This window comes from Capricornis sumatraensis, chromosome 10, assembly GCF_032405125.1.
Source record: "Capricornis sumatraensis isolate serow.1 chromosome 10, serow.2, whole genome shotgun sequence".
In the NCBI taxonomy this organism is placed as follows: Eukaryota; Metazoa; Chordata; class Mammalia; order Artiodactyla; family Bovidae; genus Capricornis; species Capricornis sumatraensis.
Genome location: NC_091078.1, coordinates 47,205,920 through 47,230,052, shown reverse-complemented (window position 1 = coordinate 47,230,052; position 24,133 = coordinate 47,205,920). Strand labels below are relative to the sequence as shown.

The 24,133-nt window shown below is 40.3% G+C and overlaps 1 protein-coding gene across 5 annotated transcripts in view; it reads left to right on the top strand.

Moving 5' to 3' along the window:
- Positions 1-24,133, top strand: part of NEK10 (NIMA related kinase 10) — a 252,892-nt gene that overhangs the window by 129,333 nt on the left and 99,426 nt on the right. For all 5 annotated transcript variants that reach the window (XM_068981984.1, XM_068981980.1, XM_068981981.1 and 2 more), the window contains 3 exons: positions 4,646-4,775; positions 5,344-5,414; positions 17,019-17,232. In XM_068981984.1, coding sequence (XP_068838085.1) covers positions 4,646-4,775; positions 5,344-5,414; positions 17,019-17,232 — 415 coding nt within the window. The remainder of the gene's footprint in view (positions 1-4,645; positions 4,776-5,343; positions 5,415-17,018; positions 17,233-24,133) is intronic.

Below are 24,133 nucleotides of genomic sequence, written 5' to 3'. Positions count from 1 at the left end.
TGTTAGCCTTTGCCCTGCTTCATTCCATATTCCAAGGCCAAATTTTCCTGTTACTCCAGATGTTTCTTGACTTCTTCCTTTTTCATTCCAGTCCCCTATAATGAAAAGGACATCTTTTTTGGGTGTTAGTTCTAAAAGGTCTTGTAGGTCTTCATAGAACTGTTCAACTTCAGCTTCTTCAGTGTTACTGGTTGGGGCATAGACTTGGAGTACTGTGATACCGAATGGTTTGCCTTGGAAACAAACAGAAATCATTCTGTTGTTTTTGAGATTGCATCCAAGTACTGCATTTTGGACTTTTGTTGACCATGATGGCTACTCCATTTCTTCTAAGGGATTCCTGCCCACAGTAGTAGAAATAATGGTCATCTGAGTTTAATTCACCCATTGCAGTCCATTTTAGTTCTCTGATTCCTAGAATGTCGACGTTCACTCTTGCCATCTCCTGTTTGACCACTTCCAATTTGCCTTGATTCATGGACCTTACATTCCAGGTTCCTATGCATTATTGCTCTTACAGCATTGGACCTTGCTTCTATCACCAGTCACATGCACAACTGGGTATTGTTTTTGCTTTGGCTTCATCCCTTCATTCTTTCTGGAGATATTGCTCCACTGATCTCCAGTAGTATATTGGACACCTACCCACCTGGGGAGTTCCTCTTTCAGTATCCTATCATTTTTCCTTTTCATACTGTTCATGAGGTTCTCAAGGCAAGAATACTGAAGTGGTTTGCCATTCCCTTCTCCAGTGGACCACGTTCTGTCAGACCTCTCCACCATGATCTGCCCGTCTTGGGTGGCCGCACATAGCATAGCTTAGTTTCATTGAGTTAGACAAGGCTGTGATCCTAGTGTGATTAGATTGACTAGTTTTCTGTGAGTATGGTTTCAGTGTGTCTGCCCTCTGATGCCCTCTCGCAATACCTGCTGTCGTACTTGGGTTTCTCTTACCTTTTTCTTTTCATCTTTACCCCTATGCAAAACAACTTTATTAACTAGAATATTGTCCTCACGTTTTGCCTGTCTTTTACCACCTCTAAAATACTGAACCCATCACAGATTTGCATGTCATCCCTGTGCTAAGGTCATGCTTGTTTTCATGTGTCATTCTTATTTTATTATATGAGTGACAAAACGAGTACAATAATGAAACTATTAACAAAGAATGACAACATGACCACTGTAGGAAAGAAGACTATACTATCTACACTCTGAACCTTTTAGCATATTATCTCATTCCATTTACTTTCTGAATGTATTGATACTTTGTTGCATTTAAAGGAAAGAAGTCCCTTCTCCCAACTTATATAAATCATCATATTATTGAATTGTTTGAGAAGTTGCAAAATATTTGTATTTTTAAATGTTTTTAGAACACCTGGGTTCAATACTTTCTTTGTTTACCTCCATAATGAGTAAATAGAATCTTTGGCAATTAGCAAGTTAATTGCTCACATAAGTGAGGGACTACTAATTGAATTTAAAAATCAAAACAGTTGCCTTTTTAAAAAGTTATATCAAGCATCCTTCCTTCCTCATCTTTCTTCCATCTTGTTTTCACTCTTAGTTTATGAATTCACACCTTTTTAAAACAGAGGTAGTATTTAGATAAACTTCAGTCCAGTCTCCTCTCAATGGCTGCTGATTATGGACTGTGTTGACTTATTTATCTAAGTACTGCAATAAATAAAGGCTGTCCTTGCCATCTACCTAACTATACTATCCCTAGCTTCACTTGGTTTTTTGCCCCAACTTTCCTGAGGTATTATTGACAGTTGAAAATTACATGTTTTTGAGGTTTGCGATATGATGTTTTGATACTTGTGTACATTGTGAAATGATTATACAACCAATCTAATTAATTGCTTCACATTATTTTTTGTGTGTGCTGAGAATACTTGTGATGTACTCTCTTAGCCAATTTCAAGTATGCATGCGTGTGTGCTAAGTTGCTTCAGTCGTGTCTGACTCTCTGCAAACCTATGGACTGTAGCCCACCAGGCTTCTCTGTCTATGGGATTTCCCAGGCAAGAACACTGGAGTAGGTTGCCTACTGTGTACTGTAGGGGGTCACAAACAGTCAGACACAACTTGGCAACTGAGCAATAGCAACATACTGCATGTTGGCAACCTGGGCTGGTTTGATCTGGGATTGTTGATGCATGCTGTTTGGGCTAACCTGTGCATTGTGGTGACCTGGTTTTCAAGAGCTCCACTGATGGATGTGGTGGTGGGCATGGGGACTGAATGTAACTGGGCCATGAGATGCTCATCATCCAGCTTGGAGAACCTAGGCTCAGTCACCTGCTTGTGGTCGTTAGGGTCTTCAAGAGCAGGAAGAGAGAGTGAGCCACAAAGACTAAATGCTTCTGTGTTCTCTCCCTGCATCACTTTTCCTGGTGTCTTCTTGGCCAAAGCAAGTTATATGGTCAAGCTCAGATTCAAAGGGTACAACATGGACTCCATCTTTTGTTTGGAGGAGTGGCACAGCCATGTTGCAAAGGGGCATCTGTGCTTCTGGCTGTGAGAGAAGTCTGTGGGCTCTGGTGAGATGAAGGAGGTGTAATGATGAGAAAAATAAACTAAGCAACTTCTGTTCTTATAAGTGTTCTTCTTCTCTACACTGAGTAATTATCTTTCAAGGAAAAATGAAGGCCATCTTCCAGGGAAGTACAGATGCTGGCTATTTAGATCAGAAGTGCACGGCAACTGGGAATGGGAAAGGGGTTTGAGGGGGATGGGTGGAGCACTCAGAGCATCTGTTTGTTATGAAACAAGTCTTCTGAGTTCTCAGTAGATAAAAATATGAGACATTCATCTGTGGGGAGCCAAGGATGTTTTGTTGTTGTTGAAGAACTTTTTCCTATTATGGCATTTTTTTTCTTTTCTTTTACTTTATTTTACTTTACAATACTGTATTGGTTTTGCCATACATCAACATGAATCTGCCATGGGTGTACACGTGTTCCCAACCCTGAACCCCCCTTCCACCTCCCTCCCCGTACCATCTCTCTGGGTCATCCCAGTGCACCAGCCCCAAGCATCCTGTATCCTGCATCATGGCATTTTTTTAAATGTGAGCAGTTGATCAACTGACAACAGGGGACATTTTGTACACTTAGGACCAGTAGAGCCCTGGAAATTTCACCCCAGAATCCTCCTTTGCCATTTTTAAACTCAGACAGTACATATGAAAATAACTGAGAGATCTGGAAATCATACTTCCTCTGTAAGTACATAACGTAAGTCTTAAACCAGGGATCATTCCCCATAATCTCACACTAATAGCAACTCCTTGGTTACTCTAAACAGCCAATACTTACTGTTCAGATACAATTTATGAGTTTCTTTATATATTAATCTACTGTCTAACTTAACCATTAATCCCTACCCTACTAATTTAGAGGGTTGAGCACAGTCCTAAGTACATACTATAAAAGTGAATCATCAAACTATTAATTTAGGGTGTGTATGTGCTGAATGCTTTTGACATTTGTCTATAAATATGAGGGAAGAAACTTCTATTAGTTCAAAATATCCAAGGGAACTGCACTCCTGTCGACATTTTAAAAAATGCCAAACCCTTAGACCCTCACAGTTTAACTCCATTTAAAGACTGACAGCATCCTTGTCCAGGGCTTCCCTGGTGGTTCAACTGGTAAAGAACCTTTCTGCTAATGCAGGAAATGCAAGAGACAGGGGTTTAATCCTGGTTTAGGAAGATCCCCTGGAGAAGGAAACAGCAACCCACTCCATTATGCTTGCCTGGAAAATTACACAGACAAAAGAGCCCAGTGGGCTACAGTCCATGGGGTTGCAAAAAGTTGGACACAACTGAACATACACGTAGACACAGCATCCTTATTCAGACTAGAAATGCAATTTCAGAAGAGATGAGCATGGTGGATGTTGTCATTTTCTACAACGTATTTAAGTATGGTCTTGCTTTAGACTTTATAAGCTAGCATTAAATAACAAAGGGACGGTGCTGTGTCAGTTTTGCTTATAAAAAAATTACCATAGAATCTCAGTGGCATTCCACAATAGGCATTTACTGTCAGACCCCCAGGTCTCTGGGTCTCCTGGGCTGAGTCTCCTTCAGGCTGCAGGTTTACATGTGCAGATCTGCTCCATGTGGCCAGAGGGGCAGCAGCTATCTTGGATTAGTCCTTTGGACAGGGGCTCCTAGAGAGACAAATGGAAGCACCGAGGCCCTGATCTGGTGCCGTGCCACCTCCACACTTCACTGGCAGGGCAAGACAGCGCAACCAGTAGCAAAACCAGGGGTTGGTAACTAATACTGTCCACTGAGATGAAAGGGTAGGATATTCAGAATTTCCAGAATAGTGAGAACTGGAGCCAATCATTCCATCTACCAACAAGAGGTGGTTGTTTCTAAAAGTAGAAGGACGTTTAATAGAAGTTGTTTATGTGATTTATTGCTTAGAATTGCTCGATTGTGCTTCTTGATTCACCTAAGTCTGAGAGAATTCAAAGATATGTTTAAATATGTTTACTTGAAATAGTAATCAAGAGTTTCCTTTGTTTTTCTCCCATCTCCAATTATGGCTTGAAAATCGAACTTTTTCCTGGGCCGACTTCTCCGTTTGCATCATGCGTTAACATCCTGATTTCACTTCAGCCCGGAGGTGCTGAAGAGCGAGCCGTACGGGGAGAAGGCAGACGTGTGGGCAGCAGGCTGCATCCTTTACCAGATGGCGACCCTGGACCCTCCCTTCTACAGCACCAACATGCTCTCCCTGGCCACAAAGGCAAGCAACCTTGGTAGACAAAGGGTCTCATGGTGCCCAAAACACCAATCCTTTTCTTAAACAGAACCTTTGTGATTTTAGTAAAACTACCCATTAAAAGCAGTCATTGTTTTATTAGCCCCATGATCCAGTTTATTTATTTATTTTCTCCTTTCTTCTAACTCTGCTTCATGTGCTGTGGCACATTTGCCCCTATAATTTTCTTCAATTTGTCATAGAAAATTATAAAAATAATATATCAAACTGCTTTTGGTCTTTTATTTTTACTTGTGGTTTGGACTGCCCTCGATCCAATATATTATATTATCCTACAATATATTATATTATTCTATCATTTATTGTGAATCTGAGGTTAACTTTTACTTAGCTTGAAGAATATAATTCTGTGCTCAAGAACTGTTTAATTAATGCTACTTTTAAAATTGTTGGGATATTTTTGTTTCTGATGAAAATGTGTGCATGAGATTATGATGCTTGTTATGTAGTTCTTGCGTCATGGCCAAGTGTCACCATGCAAAGGCCCCTGTGGCTGCTTTACTTCCCTTACTCCAGCCTGTTTGTTTTGCAGATAGTGGAGGCGGTATATGAACCAGTGCCAGAAGGGATCTACTCTGAAAAGGTGATCACTACCATCAGCAGGTAATTAGTCCCACAACTGCAGACCTATAGAGATTATCAAGAAATACGTCATATCTGTGAAAATGTGCTATTAAGAGAAAGGGTTCCCAAATAATCCAAACCTAGAAAAATGTTTGGACATCATTTGTCATAGAGACCATTTGAAAGCCACCACGTGTCCAAGAGGAAATAGTACATTCACTTGAAATAACATGTTACCATTAATCTGATTATTCAGAATGTTTCATATCAATCTATATACCAAGTGTGATCTGCTAAAGAGATATTTCTCCAAAGAATATGTATAAATGGCCAAGGGGCACATGAAAATATGCTCAACACTGCTAATTATTAGAGAAATGCAAGTCAAAACTGCAATGAGATTGCCTTACACCAGTCAGAGTGGCCACCATTAAAAAGGCTACAAACAATAAATGCTGGAGAGAGTTTGAAGAAAAGAGAATCTTTTCACACTGTTGGTGGGAATGTAAAGTGGTAACAGCCACTACGAAGGACAGGGTGGATATTCCTTAAAAAACTAAAATAGAGCTACCACATGATCTGGCAATCCTACTCCTGGACTTATATCTGCAGAAAACCATAATTCAAAAGGATACATGCACCTCAGTGTTCTTTGAAGCATTATTTAAAATAGCCAAGACATAGAAGGAACCTAAATGTCCTTCAGTAGATGTATGGATAAAGAAGTTGTGGTACATATATACAATGGAATATTACTCAACCAATGATTGATTGATTCCAATTGCGAATAATTCCATTTGCAACAATATGGATGACCTAGAGATTGAAAGTGAAAGTCACTCAGTTGTGTCCAACTCTATGCGACCTGATGGACTATGCAGTCCATGTAATTCTCCAGGCCACAATGCTGGAGTGGATAGCCTTTTCCTTCTCCAGGGGATCTTCCCAGCCCAGGGATCGAAGCCAGGTCTCCCACACTGGAAATGGATTCTTTACCAGCTGAGCTACCAGGGAAGCCCTTAGAGGTTTTATACTGAGTGAAATAAGTCAGATAAAGACAAATATCATATGATACCACTTATATGAGAAATCTTAAAAACTGGTATGCATGAACCTATTATATAAAACAGAAATTGAGTCACAGATATAGAAAACAAATGTATGGTTACCAAGGGGGAAAGTGTAGAGAGATAAATTAGAAGTTTGGGATTGACATATATATACTACTATAAATAAAATAGATAACTAATAAGGACCTACTATATAGCACAATTTTAATTTCTCAAAGAAAGTCACAAAGGAGTGCTCCAGCTATCCACATAGCAGGAGTTTAATGAAAGTTATTATCCCTGGAGAGGCTCAAAGTTCTGCCTCCACAGAGGTTGTCCCAGGTGACCCTCCCCTCAACTTCCCCCTGCTCCCCTTGCTGCAGCCACAGGGAGCTCCCTGCTGCTGCTCTTCCCTTGTCCTGGTGCTCACTTCTGTCTGATGCATGCAGCAGCACAGGCCCTCACTTCCCCTGGGTCTCTGCATAATTAGGGGGCCTGCCCTGATGCCCCCACAACCTCTCTGAATTCTCTTGGCCCCTGACCCACTTTACAAAGTTCACAGCATCCACCACCCCTGACACATTATCCATGTGCATGCAGATGTGTTCCTTTATTGTCTGTTTCTTCCCCACCAGAAGAGAGAGACTTTTTCAGTTTAGTTCATAGCTATCAAATGCCCAGAGCAATGCCTAGTACCAAACTGATCCTTAACAGTTTACTGGTTGTATGAATAAATGACATTTATCTGCCTGGTTGTTACTTCTGGACCATTTTATGCCCTTAAATTGGCCCAAGATTACTATTCTGCCCCATTAAGCTGAGTCAAATCCTTACTGTTATAATAAAAATCCTAGGGTCACCCAGATGGAATCTTTATTCATCTCCGTGCCCAATTCCCTTAAATTTCAATTCTATATCTACCCTCACTCTTGGCACAACCTCTGATGAAATGTAATAAACACATTATTGTGGCTGTGCGCTTTCCCCTCTGGTTTGTCTATCCAGCCCACCGTTTAGCATTAATAGATTCTCCTCACGTGATTGTCGGATTATATCCTGAATCTTTCCTTGCTCAACACTATGCTACCCAATTGCACTAAGCACCGTAGGCCCAGCTGGTACTGAGTTTCACTAACGGTGGACTCTGAGCAGGCAATTTGACTACTTTTTTGGCATCTCCATTTCCTCATCTGGTAAAATGGGGATTGTAATGTTAACAACCTCATCAGGCTAAAGTGATGATTATAACATAGACAAATCACTTAGCATAGAGCTTGGCAGATGGTAAATCTTGAGCAATGTTGGTAGCTATTATTGTTAGTGTTGTGGGAAATGAGCTGAAATCCATCTCTAAATCATTTGAATTCCGCATCATACTAGATCCGCCCTATTGCTAATGAGTCCAGACAAATGTATTTAAACTGCACACCTCCTATTCTCTGCTATTTGTTTTCTGGAAAGTGCATTAAAAATTCAAGAAATCTCCAGAGAGGTCAAGATAAGAGTGCCAAATTTATTCATTTAATTTCTCCTTTTCTTAGGTATTTATGTTCCCCAAAGAATAAGAGAGGGAAGTACAGAGAAAAACTACAGAGACTGTACTCTGATTTTGTGTTGCTGGGCAAACAGGACCATAATTTGCTTCTGACAGGCTCCCTGATTGTTGGTATCCATGCCTCGTGGAGCTGGAAGGTTAGGCTTAGGGTATCAACATTATTATGAAAAGGTCAGAATATCAATAGGTTCTAGAATCGGGTGGATTCTAATCCTCACTCTTCCACTCACCTTTACCTCCCCAAGCCCCTCTTTCCTTATCTGTGATGTATGGGTAGCAATTCTGACTACTCATGGGCTTACTCTGAAGCCTAAGTAAGATCATGCTTTTAAATAAGATAAAACTTTTTAGCATAGTTCTCAGCATGTAGCAAGCCCTTAATTAAACTAGGTGTTATTAATAGTATTAATTAGTATTAATAATATTATTACTTATAGAATGAAGTATATAAAAAATATGATAAATGTGATGAAGTGTGGTAAAAGAGGCAATGAGAAATTACAAAAACACTTGGTCTGGTTGAGGGATTTGGAAAAGTTTTTCTATGAAAAAATGACACGTAACCTAAGACCTGAACTCCGCTAAGTCTCAAATAGCAAACATAACAGAGAAAGCCTATCATAGATCCACATCTCTGAAGGCTGTCCTGAGCAAGAGAGCTTGCTAATTGAAGAACTGAAAGAAGCTGGGGATGTGGCATGTCAAGTACAACAGGGAATAGCTAGCAAAAGAGCCACGTTGAGAGTTTTGAACTTTTATCCCCAGTACTGAGAGGACTGAAGAGTTACTAAAAGGCTGAGACATAGTGAAAATCTCTTTAGCTAGGATCGTCCTGGCCAATTTGCAGGGAGTACGCTGGAAGGAATGAGAGTGAGAAGGAGAGGCAGGTCCAGTTGTCCACTGTGGCAGCCTTGACTGGACTGGTGGTGTTGCTGGAGAGAGAAGTGGATTGTTCCCACTGTTGCCTGGAAGTTAAGTCAACAAGTTTTGAAGTACAGTCATAAAAGGATTGGAAAATACTTTGGTTAACTAGGACAATTGAATGACATTGAGAATACAAAAACAATTGGATTTATTATGTGAAACCTCAGCAAAGGGAGCCAAGACCACAGAGTGGAAGTTTGGGAAGGGAGAGAGCAAGGTCAGTTCACCAATAGGAAGGAAATGTGTGTCAGAATTAGAGATGTCCACTGTAGAGCAAGGCTTCCCTGGTGGCTTAGCTGATAAAGAATCTGCCTGCAATACAGGAGACCCTGGTTCAATACCTAGGTTGGGAAGATCCCCTGGTGAAGGGAATGGCAACCCACTCCAGTATTCTTGCCTGGAGAATCCCCATGGACAGAGGAGCTTGGCAGGCTACAGTCCATGTGGTTGCAAAGAGTCAGACACCACTCAGTGACTAAGCACCCAGCACACAGTAGAGCAGGCTGCTGATGGGTTATGAGTTTACCATCACCAGGATGTTTAAGATGATGAATGATCACTATTTAGGGTACTCCAGGTAACATGTTTTGAGCATACTTTTAATTCAGAATACTAAAATGCCATAATTAGCAGGAACAGACAATTTAATTTTAAAGTTGACTACAGATTTTAGTGCTGCACTCAATATGCCAGCAAATTTGGAAAACTCAGCAGTGGCCACAGGACTGGAAAAGGTTAGTTTTCATTCCAATCCCAAAGAAAGGCAATGCCAAAGAATACTTAAACTACCACACAATTGCACTCATCTCACATGCTAGTAAAGTACTGCTCAAAATTCTCCAAGCCAGGCTTCAACAGTACGTGAACCATGAACTTCCAGATGTTCAAGCTGGATTTAGAAAAGGCAGAGGAACCAGAGATCAAATTGCCAACATCTGTTAGATCACCGAAAAAGCAAAGGAGTTCCAGAAAAATATCTATTTCTGCTTTATTGACTATGCCAAAGCCTTTGACTGTGTGGATCACAATAAACTGTGGAAAATTCTTCAAGAGATGGGAACACCACACCATCTGGTATTGACCTTCCTCTTGAGAAACCTGTATGCAGGTCAGGAAGCAGCAGTTAGAACTGGACATCGAACAACAGACTGGGTCCAAATAGGAAAAGGAGTATGTCAAGATTGTATATTGCACCCTGTTTATTTAACTTATATGCAGAGTACATCATGAGAAATGCTGGGCTGGAGGAAGCACAAGCTGGAATCAAGATTGCCAGGAGAAATATCAGTAACCTCAGATATGCAGGTGACACCACCCTTATGGCAGAAAGTGAAGAACTAAAGAGCTTCTTGATGAAAGTGAAAGAGGAGAGTGAAAAAGTTGGCTTAAAGCTCAGCTTTCAAAAAACAAAGATCATGGGATCTGGTCCCATCACTTCATGGGAAATAGATGGGGAAACAGTGGAAACAGTGACAAACTTTATTTTCTTGGGCTCCAAAATCACTGCAGATGGAGACTGCAAGCACGAAATGAAAAGATGCTTGCTCCTTGGAAGAAAAGCTATGACCAACCTACACAGCATATTAAAAAGCAAAGGCATTTCTTAACCAACAAAGGTCCTTCTAGTCAAGGCTATGGTTTTTCCAGTAGTCATGTATGGATGTGAGAGTTGGATTGTAAAAAAAGCTGAGCACCGTAGAATTGATGCTTTTGAATTGTTGGAGTGTTGTAGAAGACTGTTGTGAGTCCCTTGGACTACAGGGAGATCCAATCAGTCCATCCTAAAGGAAATCAGTCCTGAATATTCATTGGAAGGACTGATGCTAAAGCTGAAACTTCAATACTTTGGCCACCTGATGTGAAGAGCTGACTCACTGGAAAAGACCTTGATGCTGGGAAGGCTTGAAGGTGGGAGGAGAAGGGGTTGACAGAGGATGAGATGGGTGGATGGCATCACGGACTCAGTGGACATGAGTTTGAGTAAACTCTGGAAGTTGGTGATGGACAGGGAGGCCTGGCCTGCTGCAGTCTATGGGGTTGCAAAGAGTTGGACATGACTGAGTGACTGAACTGAACTGACAGATTTTAAGATTGCGGTGTGCAGCCTATAACAGATGTAGTTTCCATTTAAAGTTATTCAAAACTCAGTGTCTGAGTCACATTGCAAAGGCTTATCTTTAGAAAATTTGACATGAAACCAAAATCAGTTGTGAGTTGCATGTAATTACATACTTTATTTGCTTTGGATTTTTAGTCGCTAAATATTAAGTTTCAAAAGAACTAGAGAACAAATTCAATTTCCCATTTTCTTAGTTTATTTCCTTAGCAGGCTTTTAAATTAGGAGAATAACTTAGTAACCCTGAAGAGTCTGAGGCAAAAAATATATTTTACTGCTCTGCCCAGTACCAGTATTGCTATTTTTACCTTCCAGTACACTGTTAAGAAAATGTCGTCTGTTTATTTTGTTTAAAGGAAGAGTATTTCATTTTATGTGCACAATATTTCAGTTGCCTAAGTTTTATCTGTCTGTGCTTGGTTAAATAAGCTGTCTGGCACTTTGTTTCAGAAGAAGTCATAATGACTAAAGAAGTTAGTGCTTTCAACTAGTCCTAAGGACAAATGGCTCTTTACATTTTCCATCCTACCATCTTTGTTTCTTGAAACATGAAATGATAAGAATTGAACACTGTATCCCTCTGATTCTTTCCAGAGCAGAGTGGACACACAGTGGGTAGCATGAGTGGACATCCCAGATTTTTTCCTAGAACTTGATTTTATGCTTATTTGATTAGAAAATCATTAAAGCATTTGGTTGCTCTTAAGAATCTCCCTGAAATATCCAAGCAGAGAGGCATGTCAAACCAATGAGTTTAAACTGAAACTTCTGGTAGGAGATATTCCTGGGATTCCAAAAGCTTGTACCCAAATATTTTAGGTTATGTACAGGTAAATTATGAAACCAACTGTTCATTCATTTGTTCATTCATTCATTTGCTGAATACTCAGCAGGACCCAGATTCTGTTTTACATACAGGTGAGATCCCAGTGAAGGAGACACAGGTCGCTCCTCTCAGCTTGCCTCCAGTCTCCAATGGTGATGCAGATCATCACAGTATCAATTACAGTGGCTTTGAGTACTTAAATATAGACAGTGAAATGAGGACTTGTGAAAGGGGGACAGTGAGTCTGTCTGAGCGAAGGTGATCCAAGAAGTCTTCCAGTTAGAGACCCGGAAAAGAGTTGTAATAACCATAATGCAAGCTCACTTTCTTAGAACTTGAAAACAAATAGCCTAAAGATAAAGCTTGAAATGATAAAGTAGTGATGTGTTTATTACACTCATGGTTAACAAAGTCAAGAAAAGAGAGATCCAGGTGGAAAATTAGGAGAATTCTGGGCTCACCTCCCCTCATTTTAACATCCAAACTCCAGCTCTCACTAAAATCAACCTGGGGACAAGTAGGGCAGATCTTCTTCAACCAAGGCTGTAAAGAAATATCCACATGGAGTCTAGTGGGGAGAAGAATGTGGTCAGGACCTCCATCCCTAGTAAGGACACGGAGAAGAGGGGACATCACAGGTTCAGGGATCCTCCCTGGGGAATGAAGGATTGGAGCCCCACATTGAGCACCCCAGATCTCAGGGCAGCCCTGAGGACTGACACCACTGGAAGAGAAGCCCCTTGCAAGTTTGAAACCCAGTGTTTGTGGGGTGGGGGTGGGGGGGTAGGTGGGGTGGATGGGGGGTTGGGTGCTCAGTCATGTCTGACTCTTTGCAATCCCATGGACTGCAGTCTGCCAGGCTCCTTTTTTCATGGAATTTTCCAGGCAGGAGTATTGGATTAGGTTGCCATTTCCTACTCTAGGGGATCTTCCTGACCTGGGGACTGAACCCGTGTGTCTCATATCTCCTGCATTGTCAGGCAGGTTCTTTACTACTGCACCATCTGGGAAGCTTTGAAACCCCGTGGGGCTTATCAGAGGGATGTAGGAAACTGGGCCTCTGCTCTTGAAGAGCATACAGCTTTGCCTGCTTCCAGTCATAGTGTGGACGCAGAGATTGAAGCTGCCAGGGGCGCTGGCCAGCCTGCCAAGACAGGACATGAGTCCCTGTCCAGCGCTCACCAGGCTCCCACTCCAGCCCCTCTTGTCCCATGCTGCTCCCATGAAGGCAGTCCTGGTCAACAGTTCTGCCACTGACGGTGAGAGTGTGCACACTTGAAGGGAGCAGGGCTGGCTTGGACTCCAGCCTGCTGCTGGGACAAGATATAAGCTGCCATTGCCAGCATGTGTGTCCCTGCATACACTCAGGAGGGAGCAAACTCAGCTCAGTAGTGTGGTACCAAACTCTTCAGCCACGACTCAGCCTCTAGGCCAGCAAGCACACCAGGGAGAAAGCAAAATCAGCAAAATAGTACAGCTTCAAGCTCTCAGCCCTGACTCTACACCTCAGACCAAGGTGGAGGCTGTCATCACATGTAGGAGAAACCCAGCTTCCTCAGGGCCCCTGCAGCAGGCCTTGTGCCCTGACCTCATCCTTAACAGTGTGGTGATGGCACTGAGCAGAGAAGAAGCCCCAGTTTGCACCTGGCTCTGGCTCTAGCCCTCCAACTCCACTGCCTCCCCTCCTACCCATGTGGCAGCTGCCAGTCCCCAGGAGAGAAGACATGGTCTGTGCTGATGTCAGATCCAGCTCTCCCACCAAAGCCACTGGGCACATGCAGGGATGCTCCTACACAAGGACTCACTTTCAAGATCAGAGCAGGTAACTGTTTCACCCAGTTTTATAGACTGAAACTCAAACAAAATGAGAAGGAAGAGAAATATGTTTCAAAAGAAATAAGGAAAAACCCTGAAAAGAAAATCTTAGTGCAAGAGAGGTAAATAATTTACGTGATAAACAGTTCAAAGCAATTGTAATGGGAATGACAACTGAATTTAAAAGAATAGATGAACACAGTGAAAAATCTTAACAAAGTACTAAAAATATTTTTTAAAGAACAAAACTGAGGAATACAATATAGTAAGTCTCTTACATACAAATGAGTTTTGTTCCAAGAGCACTTTTATTATTATTATTTTTTAAAATTTAAATTTATTTATTTTAATTGGAGGCTAATTACTTTATAGTGTTGTATTGGTTTTGCCATACAATCCAGGTTCGATGCAGGATACAGGATGCTTGGGGCTGGTGCACTGGGATGACCCAGAGGGATGGTATGGGGAGGGAGGTGGGAAGGAGGTTCAGGAAGGGGAACACATGTACACCCGAGAGCATTTTAACAAGTCCAGTTCGTTCAACAAAGTTAGCTTAGGTACCCAGTCAACATAATCAGCTATATAGTACTGTATTGTAATAGCTTTATAATACTTTTAAGACAAATAATACATTAAAAAATACATACAAAATTAAGAAAGCATTTTTAATCTTACTGTTCAGTACCTTGAAAAATACTGTAGTACCAGCTATATCACTGCTGCTTTTATGCTTGGCTCTGGATATCCTGGGCTTGAAATAAAGACTTTCTATTGCTGTTCTGAATGCACATAGGTGACAATGAACATCAGACATGTGAACTAACTTCCGTGATTGGATACACAAACTCAAGTTAGCGCCTTTGAAAGTTTGCTACTTGAAGGTCCATATGTAGGGACCTTTCTATAACTGAAATTAAAATTACAGTAGTGGGAATTAACAGCAGATTAGGTGATACAGAGGAGTGCATTAGTGATCTGGGAGATAGAATAATGGAAATCACCCAATCAAAACAGGAAAAAAGAAAATATTTTAAAAAATGAAAATAGTTTAAGGGACCTCTAGGACAACATCACACATGCTAACATTCACATAATGTACACTTGCCTGAAAAATCCCATGGACGGAGGAGCCTGGTAGGCTGCAGTCCATGGTGTCACGAAGAATAGGACACTTACTGAGCGACTTCACTTTCGCTTTTCACTTTAACACATTGAAGAAGGAAATGGCAACCCACTCCAGTGTTCTTTCCTGGAGAATCTCAGGGACGGCAGAGCCTGGTGGGCTGCCGTCTATGGGGTTGCACAGAGTCGGACATGACTGAAGCGACTTAGCAGCAGCAGCAGCAGAAGAAGAGACAGAAAAGAGACGCAGTGTGTATTTGATATAATTATGCCTGGAAATTTCTTTCCTGATGTTGAAGAAGGAAACAGATATCCAGGTACAAGAAGAACAGAGGGTCCCAAACAAGATGAACCCAAAGAGACCTCCACCAAAACCTATAGAAATTAAAATGGGAAAAGTTAAAACTAAAGAGAGGATTCTAAAAGTAGCAAGAGAAAAACAGTTACAGGGAACTACCATAAGGCTTTCAGACTGATTTTTCTACAGAAACATTGAAGGTCGGAAGGGAGTTGTATGATATATTTAGAGTACTGAAAGGAAAAAAACCTAACACCTAGGATACCAGCAAAGTTGAAATCAATCCTGAATACTTGTTGGAAGGATTAATGCTGAAGCTGAAGCTCCAGTATTTTGGTCATCTAATGTGAACCGCCAACTCATTGGAAAAGTCCCTGATGCTGGGAAAAATTGAGGGCAGTAGGAGAAGAGGGTATCTGAGGATGAGATGGCTGGATGGCATCACCAATGCAATGGATATGAACTTGGGCAAACTTCAGGAAATGATGAGGGACAGGGAGGCCTGGTGTGCTGCAGTCCATGGGGTTGCAAAGAGTCGGACAGGACTGGATGACTGAACAACAATACATACATATGGAATCTAGAGAGATGATGCTAATGTATCCATTTGCAAGGCAGCAAAGGAGACACAGACATAGTGAACAGATTTATGGACAGAGTGGTGGAAGGAGAGGGTGGGATGAATTGAGAGAATAGTATGGAAACATATACATTACCGCATATAACACTGAAAGTGAAAGTGTTAGTCTCTCACTCGTGTCCGACTCTTTGCAACCCCATGGACTATAGCCTCTCCAGGCTCCTCTGTCCACAGGATTCTCCAGGCAAGAATACTGAAGTGGGTTGCCATGCTCTTCTCCAGGGGATCTTCCTGACCCAGGGATTGAACATAGGTCCCTGGTGGCTCAGACAGTAAAGTGTCTGCCGGCAATGCAGGAGACCTGGGTTCAATCCCTGGGTTGGGAAGATCCCCTGGAGAAGGAAATGGCAACCCACTCTAGTACTCTTGCCTGGTAAATCCTGTGGACAGAGGAGCCTGGTAGGCTACAGTCCAAGGGATTGCAGAGTCGGATATGACTGAATGACTTCACTTTCACTTTCTCCTGAATTGCAGGCAGAGTCTTTATTGTCTGAGTCACCAAGGAAGCCCCTATGTAAAGTTAGAGCCTTTGAATTAAAAAATAGACAAATATGGTAGTGAGCGCCAGAAATTTTTAAATTATGCTAACCAGTGATCTTGACAATTTGTTTCCATGGGCATGTAGAATAGCCTCTACTACTGTTTAGCTGTGATAGAAACAATTCTCCCATTAGTAGGCTGATTGATATCTCTTGCCTCCAAAATCTGAGAAAGTTTTTAGCGTGTAATGTGTCAAATTGTCTACAGTTAAAAATTATGACATACAGCTTCAACTTCAAGTAACTGAGTTGCATTTTATTTTTATGGCATCATGCTTTGTAAGACTCTCCCTAATCAAGTTGTGTTGATCTTGTTCCAATACAGCTGGTAAAGTCCAGTAAGTTGCCACCCACCAGAATCTTTCCTTCCTTCTGGTGCATCAAGTGTGGTATTCAGGTCCTGTATTATTAGGATGCCTCATTGTTTCATTGGCCAGTGAGTAGGGGCGGTTTTAGAGAAGAATCACTTACATAGAAGAAGCAGATCCCACCCATCCATCCTGAGACTGGGAGCAACTTCCAACTCAGTCTGTAACCCTTGCCCATGAGCCAACCTGCAAAGTGAACAGTACCACTGCCTCTCCTTCCCAGATTTTCCAAATGTCTTTTGAGAAGTCTTGGATTTAGAAGTATCCTTGAAGTTCATCTTGTCTAGGTTCTTTTGGGTGCAAGCACCATGGGGGACACAGAGCAGAATTTAGCCTGTGGACTGGTCCTGACTTTGACTAGAGTGCTGTGATGAGCTTATCTTTCCTTAGATGCCTCACTCCAGATGCAGAAACCCGCCCAGATATTGTAGAAGTCAGCTCCATGATATCAGATATCATGATGAAGTATGTAGACAATTTATCTGCATCCCAGCTGGCCTTGGAGAAGAAGCTGGAACGGGAACGGAGGCGCACACAGAGGTATTTTATGGAAGCCAACCGGAACGCAATCACATGTCAGCAGGAGCCGACTCTGCTGTCTCAGGTAAATGGGATTCTTTCAGTGTCTTCAGGATGAATTCTGATAGGTGTCTGAGGCTGTTCATGTTTGTCTCAAGGAAAATTCATCTTAAGTTAGAAAAATATTAATTGCTGCATGTAATATTTCACTGTTATAATGACATTTTATCCATTCTGATATCATAAAATTAAGTCAATATAATTGAATTCCAAAGAACTAACTCATCATTTGTTGTATATTACAAAACCAGAGGTATCAAAAAGATAACTTAGAAATTCTTTGAATTTATAATATGGCTGCTGCTCCTGCTAAGTCGCTTCAGTCATGTCTGACTCTGTGCAACCCCATAGACAACAGCCCACTAGGTTCCTCCGTCCCTGGGATTCTCCAGGCAAGAACACTGGAGTGGGTTGCCATGTCCTTCTCCAATGCATGAAAGTGAAGTCGTTCAGTCGTGTTCAACTCTTTGCGACCCTATGGACTGCAGCCTACCAGGCTCCTCCGTCCATGGAATTTTTCAGGCGAGAGTACTGGAGTGGGTTGCCATTGCTTTCTCCATTATAATATGGATCTTTGTATAAATAGCAGTGACTGCTTATATTTAATTTTTTCAGCAATTTGGATTTATAGATAGAAATATTCTATGTAAGTTTAGAAAAGGGAAATAATGTTCACCTTGAATTTGTTTTTATTAGTCTTTGTAATTGATTTCATTTCTATTCATGGTGGTAATAATTTTGCCATGGTACAAATTAGAATATGTGCTTTTATTTTTCTTGGCAGTAACCTTTAAATTAACTTGATCTTTCAGTTTATTTCTGAGTATAACTGGAATAGGGATGTCAAAGGCACACATTTCCACAGGTGCATGTGGTGGAGCCTGTGACACTCTGTGTTATTTCTCTCTGCTTTTGTTGTGTTCTATGACTTATCCTTCACTCACACTCCAGGTTCCATGAAAGCAGGGATTCAGTAAGAGACCCTGCAACCCATCAGTGTTCTTTAATCCTCCTCGAGTTGGGCCTGGCATGGTAGGGTCATAAAGCCCATCCTTAATCAGGAAATCAGGTCATTAAATTCCTTTCCAGGATCCTAAGGACCAACTGTGCCTTGGCTGGGAAAACTATATAAGAAGTTAGTCTCCAGGAAGAGCCAGTTTTGATTTCTTAAATATCAGCATTTACAAAACATGAATACAGTATACTAACACATATATATGGAATTTAGAAAGATGGTAATGATGACCCTGCATGCCAGACAGTTAAAGAGACATAGATGTATAGAACAGTCTTTTGGACTCTGAGGGAGAGAGAGAGGGTGGGATGATTTGGGCGAATGGCATTGAAACATGTATAATATCATATAAGAAATGAATCACCAGTCTAGGTTTGATGCAGGGTACAGGATGCTTGGCCTTTAATCCATTTTGATGTTGTTTTTCTATATGCTGTGAGAAAATGTTCTAATTTTATTATTTTACATCTCAGTTCAATTCAGTCGCTCAGTCGTGTCCGACTCTTTCGACCCCAAGAATCACAGCGCACCAGGCCTCCCTGTCCATCACCAACTCCCGGAGTTCACTCAGACTCACGTCCATCGAGTCAGTGATGCCATCCAGCCATCTCATCCTCTGTCGTCCCCTTCTCCTCCTGCCCCCAATCCCTCCCAGCATCAGAGTCTTTTCCAATGAGTCAACTCTTCACATGAGGTGGCCAAAGTACTGGAGTTTCAGCTTTAGCATCATTCCTTCCAAAGAAATCCCAGGGCTGATCTCCTTCAGAATGGATTGGTTGAATCTCCTTGCAGTCCAAGGGACTCTCAAGAGTTTTCTCCAACACCACAGTTCAAAAGCATCAATTCTTCAGTGCTCAGCCTTCTTCACAGTCCAACTCTCACATCCATACATGACCACAGGAAAAACCATAGCTTTGACTAGATGGACCTTAGTTGGCAAAGTAATGTCTCTGCTTTTGAATATGCTATCTAGGTTTGTCATAACTTTTCTTCCAAGGAGTAAACGTCTTTTAATTTCATGGCTGCAGTCACCATCTGCAGTGATTTTGGAGCCCCAAAAAATAAAGTCTGACACTGTTTCCACTTTTCCCCCATCTATTTCCCATGAAGTGATGGGACCAGATGCCATGATCTTCGTTTTCTGAATGTTGAGCTTTAAGCCAACTTTTTCACTCTCCACTTTCACTTTCATCAAGAAGCTCTTTAGTTCTTCACTTTCTGCCATAAGGGTGGTGTCATCTGCATATCTGAGATGATTGATATTTCTCCTGGAAGTCTTGATTCCAGCTTGTGCTTCTTCCAGCCCAGCGTTTCTCATGATGTACTCTGCATTTTACATCTAGCCATCCAGTATTCCTAGAACCTGTTATTGAAGAGACTTTTTCCCATTCTGTATTCTTCCCACCTTTGTTATAGATAAACAGACAGGAAACTCATGGGTTTATTCCAGGCTCTCTATTCTGATCCATTGATTTATGTATCTGTTTTTGTGCCAGTACCATACTGTATTGATGAGTGTAGCTTTGTAATATAATCTGTAGCAAGCATGATACCTCAAGCTCTAATGTTTTTTCTTAAGATTGCTTTGTCTGTTTGAGATCTTTTGTGTTTCTATACACACTTAAGAATTTTTTCTACCTCTATGAAAAACACCACTGGTATTTTGATAGGGATTGCATTTAATCTGTACATTTTCAAGATCATTTTTATGATGTTAATTCTTCCAATCCATGGACAGAGTATATCTTATCATCTTTTTTGTCCCCATAGTTCAGGCAGTAAAGAATTCACGTGCAATGTAGGAGACTTCGGTTTGATCCCTTGTATGGGAAGACCCCCTGGAGAAGGGAAAGGCAATCCACTCCAGTATTCTTGCCTGCAGAATTCCATGGACAGAGGAGCCTGGCGGGTTATGGTCCATGGAGTCACAAAGAGTTGGACATGACTGAGTGACTAACTCTTTCATTTTCATTTTCATTTTCTTTCATCAGTGTCTTGAAGTTTTCCAATACAAATCTTTGACCTTCTTAATTAGATTTATTCCTAAGTATTTATTCTTTTTAATGAATGGTACATGGAGCTGTTTTCTTCATTTCTCTTTCTGATAGTTTATTCTTAATGTGTAGAAATGTAACAAATTTCTGTATACTAGCTTTTTATCCTGAAACTTGACTGAATTCATTGACGAGTTATAGTAGTTTTTTTTGGTACTGCCTTTAAGATTTCAATGTTTAGTATCATGTCATCTCCAAGTGACAGTTTTACTGCTTCCTTTTCAATTTGGGTTCTTCTTGCTTCTTTTTCTTATCTGATTGCTGTGCCTGGGACTTTCACTGTTATACTGAATAAAAGGGACAAGATTGGGCATCCTTGTCTTATCCCTGATCTTAGAGGAAATGATTTTAGTTTTCCACTGTATAGTAGGATGCTAGCTGTAGGCTTATCATATATGACCTTTATTATGATGAGGTATGTTCCCTCTATATCCACTTTGTGGAGAGTTTTTATTATAAATGGATATTGAATTTTCCCCCACCCTTTTTCTGTATTTACTGAGTTGATCATATGATTTTTATTCTTCAGCTTTTTTTTTTTTTAATGTAGCATTGTTTTGCAATATGGTGATAGTTTCTGGCATACAGCAAGGTGATTCAGTTTTTGTATATATTTATGTTATTCTTTATCAGATTCTATTTCACTATAAGTTATTCCAAGATATTAAATATCGTTCCCTCTGCTATAAGTAAGTCCTGGTTGTTTTTCTGTTTTATATACAGTAGTGTATTTCTGTTCATCCCAGACTCCTAATTTATCCCTTTCCCCTTTGGTAGCCATAGGTTTCTTTTCTGTGTCTGTGAGACAGTTTTGTAAATGAGTTCATCTGTGTCATATTTTTTAGATTCCACATGTAAGTGATACAATGTGATATTTGTCTTTCTGTGTCTGACTTACTTCACTTAGTATGATAATCTCTGGGTTCATTCTTGTCGTTGCAAATTGCAGTCTTTTATTCTTTTTTATTTCTGAGTAAAATATACAGTGTGTCTTCTTTATCCACTCATCTGTTGATGAACACTGGGTTGCTTCCATGTCTTGGCTATTGTAAATAGCACTACTGTGAACATAGGGGTGTGTGTGTCTTTTCAAATTAGTTTTCTTTATATATATGCTCAGGAGTGGGATCATATGGCAACTCTCTTTATAAAAGTGTTTTGAGGAACTTCCTTACTATTCTCTAAAGTAGCTGCATGAATTTACATTCCCACCAACAATGTATGAGGATTCTCTTTTCTCAATACCCTCTCTAGCAGTTATTATTTGCAGACTTTTGAAGATGGCCATTCTAACTGGTGTAAAGTGATACCTCATTGTAGTTTTGATTTGCATTTTTCAAATAATAAGCAATATTGAGCACCATTTCATGTGTCTTTTGGCCATCTGTATGTCTTTTTTGGAGAAATGTCAATTTAGGTCTGCCCATTTATGATTGGGTTTTTTGTTTTTTGGTTATTGGTCTATATGACCTATTTGTATATTTTGGAAATTATTTCCTTGTCTGTTACATCATTTGCAAATATTTTCTCTCAGTCTATAGGTTGTCCTTTTGTTTCTTTTGGTGTAAAAGCTTATGTTTAATTATGTCCCATTAGTATATTTTTGCTTTTATTTCTTTTGCCTTAAGAGACATATCCAAAAAATATTGGTACAATTCATGTCATAGTGTTCTGCTGTGTTATCTTCTAGGGGTTTTATGGTGTCGTGTCTTATAATTAAGTCTTTAAGCCATTTTGAGTTTATTACTGCTTGCAGTTTGAGGGTGTGTTCTAAGTTCATTTAGTTACATGTAGCTATTTAGCTTTCCCCAAAAAACTTTATTTTCTGTTTTATTTTCTTGCCTCCTATGTTGAAGATTAATTGACCATAAGTATGTGGGTTTATTTCTGAGTTTGCTTTTGTTCCATTGATCTTTATGTCTTTACTATACTGTTTTGTTTGCTGAAACTTTGTAGAATTGTCTATAGGCTGGGAGGCTATGTCTCAAGCTTTCTTCTTTTTAACTCAAGATTACTTTGGCGATTCTGGGTCTTTTTTGTGGTTCCATATAATTTTTAAGATTATTTGTTTTAGTTCTGTGAAAAATGTCATGGGTAATTTGATAGAGATTGCATAAAATTTGTAGATTGCTTTGGGTAGTATGACCATCCTAACAATATTAATTCTTATAATCTAAGATCATGCAATATCTTTCCATCTCTTTGAATCATCTTCAATTTCCTTTATCAGTGTTTTATAGTTTTCAGTGTATAAGTCTTTCACCTGCTTGGTCAGGTTTATCCATATGTGAGGGAGAGGGGTTCCGGATCTGGAACACTTGTATATCTGTGGCAGATTCATGTTGATGTATGGCAAAACCAATACAACATTGTAAAGTAATTAACCTCCAATTAAAATAAATAAATTTATATTAAAAAATAAAATTAAAAAAGGAAAAAAGAGATTAAAAAAAGGACTGTCTTCTTTTGATATTTTACTGTTAGTGAAAAGAAATGCAACCAATTTCTATATGTTAATCTTGTACCCTAATAACTTGCTGAATTCATTTATTAGTTCTAGGAATTTTTGTGTGGAATTTTTAGGGTTTTCTGTAGATAGCATCATATTATCTGCATATAATGACAGTTTTACTTCTTTCCTTCCAATCTGGATGCCTTTAATTTCTTTGTCTTGTCTGACTGCTGTGGCATTTCATATGTTGAATAGAAGTCATGAGAGTGGTTATCCTTGTTCCCTGAATTTAGTGGAAAGGCTTTCAACTTTTCACCATTGTGTATTATGTTGACAGTAAGCTTTTATTATGCTGAATTATGTTACCTCTGTCAAGTCTGGACATGAGTTTGAGAAAGCTCTAGGAGTTGGTGATGGACAGGGAGCCCAGTGTGCTTCAGTCCGTGGGGCTGCAAAGAGTCGGATATGACTTAGTGACTGAATGAAACTGATTTTATTTCTATATCCACTTTAGTCAGGCTATTTTTCATGAATGGATGTTGAATTTTATCAAGGGATTTTTGGCTTGTTAAAAAAAATTAACTGATATATTTTAATTAGAGGCTATGTTACAATATTGTAGTGGTTTTTGCCATACATTGACATGAATCAGCCATGGGTGTACATATGTTCCCTGTCCTGAACCCCCATCTCACCTCCATCCCCATCCCATCACTCAGGGTCATCCCAGTGCACCAGCCCTGAGCATTCTGTCTCATGCATCAAATCTAGATGGGCGATCTGTTTCACATATGATAATATACATGTGTCAATGCTATTCTCTCAAATCATCCCACCCTCACCTTCTCCCAGAGTCCAAAAGACTGTTCTATATGTCTGTGTCTCTTTTGCTGTCTTGCATATAGGATCATTGTTACCATCTTTCTAACTTTCTTTTTTTAAAAATATAAATTTATTTATTTTAATTGGAGGTTAATTACTTTACAATATTGTATAGGTTTTGCCATACATCAACATGTATCTGCCACAGGTATACGCATGTTCCCCACCCTGAACCCCCCTCCCTCCTCCCTCCCTGTACCATCCCTCTGGGTCGTCCCAGTGCACCTGCCCCAAGCATCCAGTATCATGCATTGAACCTATATATGTGTTAATATACTATATTGGTGTTTTTCTTTCTGACTTACTTCACTCTGTATAATAGGCTCCAGTTTCATCCACCTTATTAGAACCGATTCAAATGCATCTTTTTAATGGCTGAATAATGTTCCATTGCATATATGTACCACAGCTTTCTTATCCATTCATCTGCTGATGGACATCTAGGTTACTTCCCTGTCTTGGCTATTGTAAACAGTGCTGTGATGAACATTGGGGTACACGTGTCTCTTTCAATTCTGGTTTC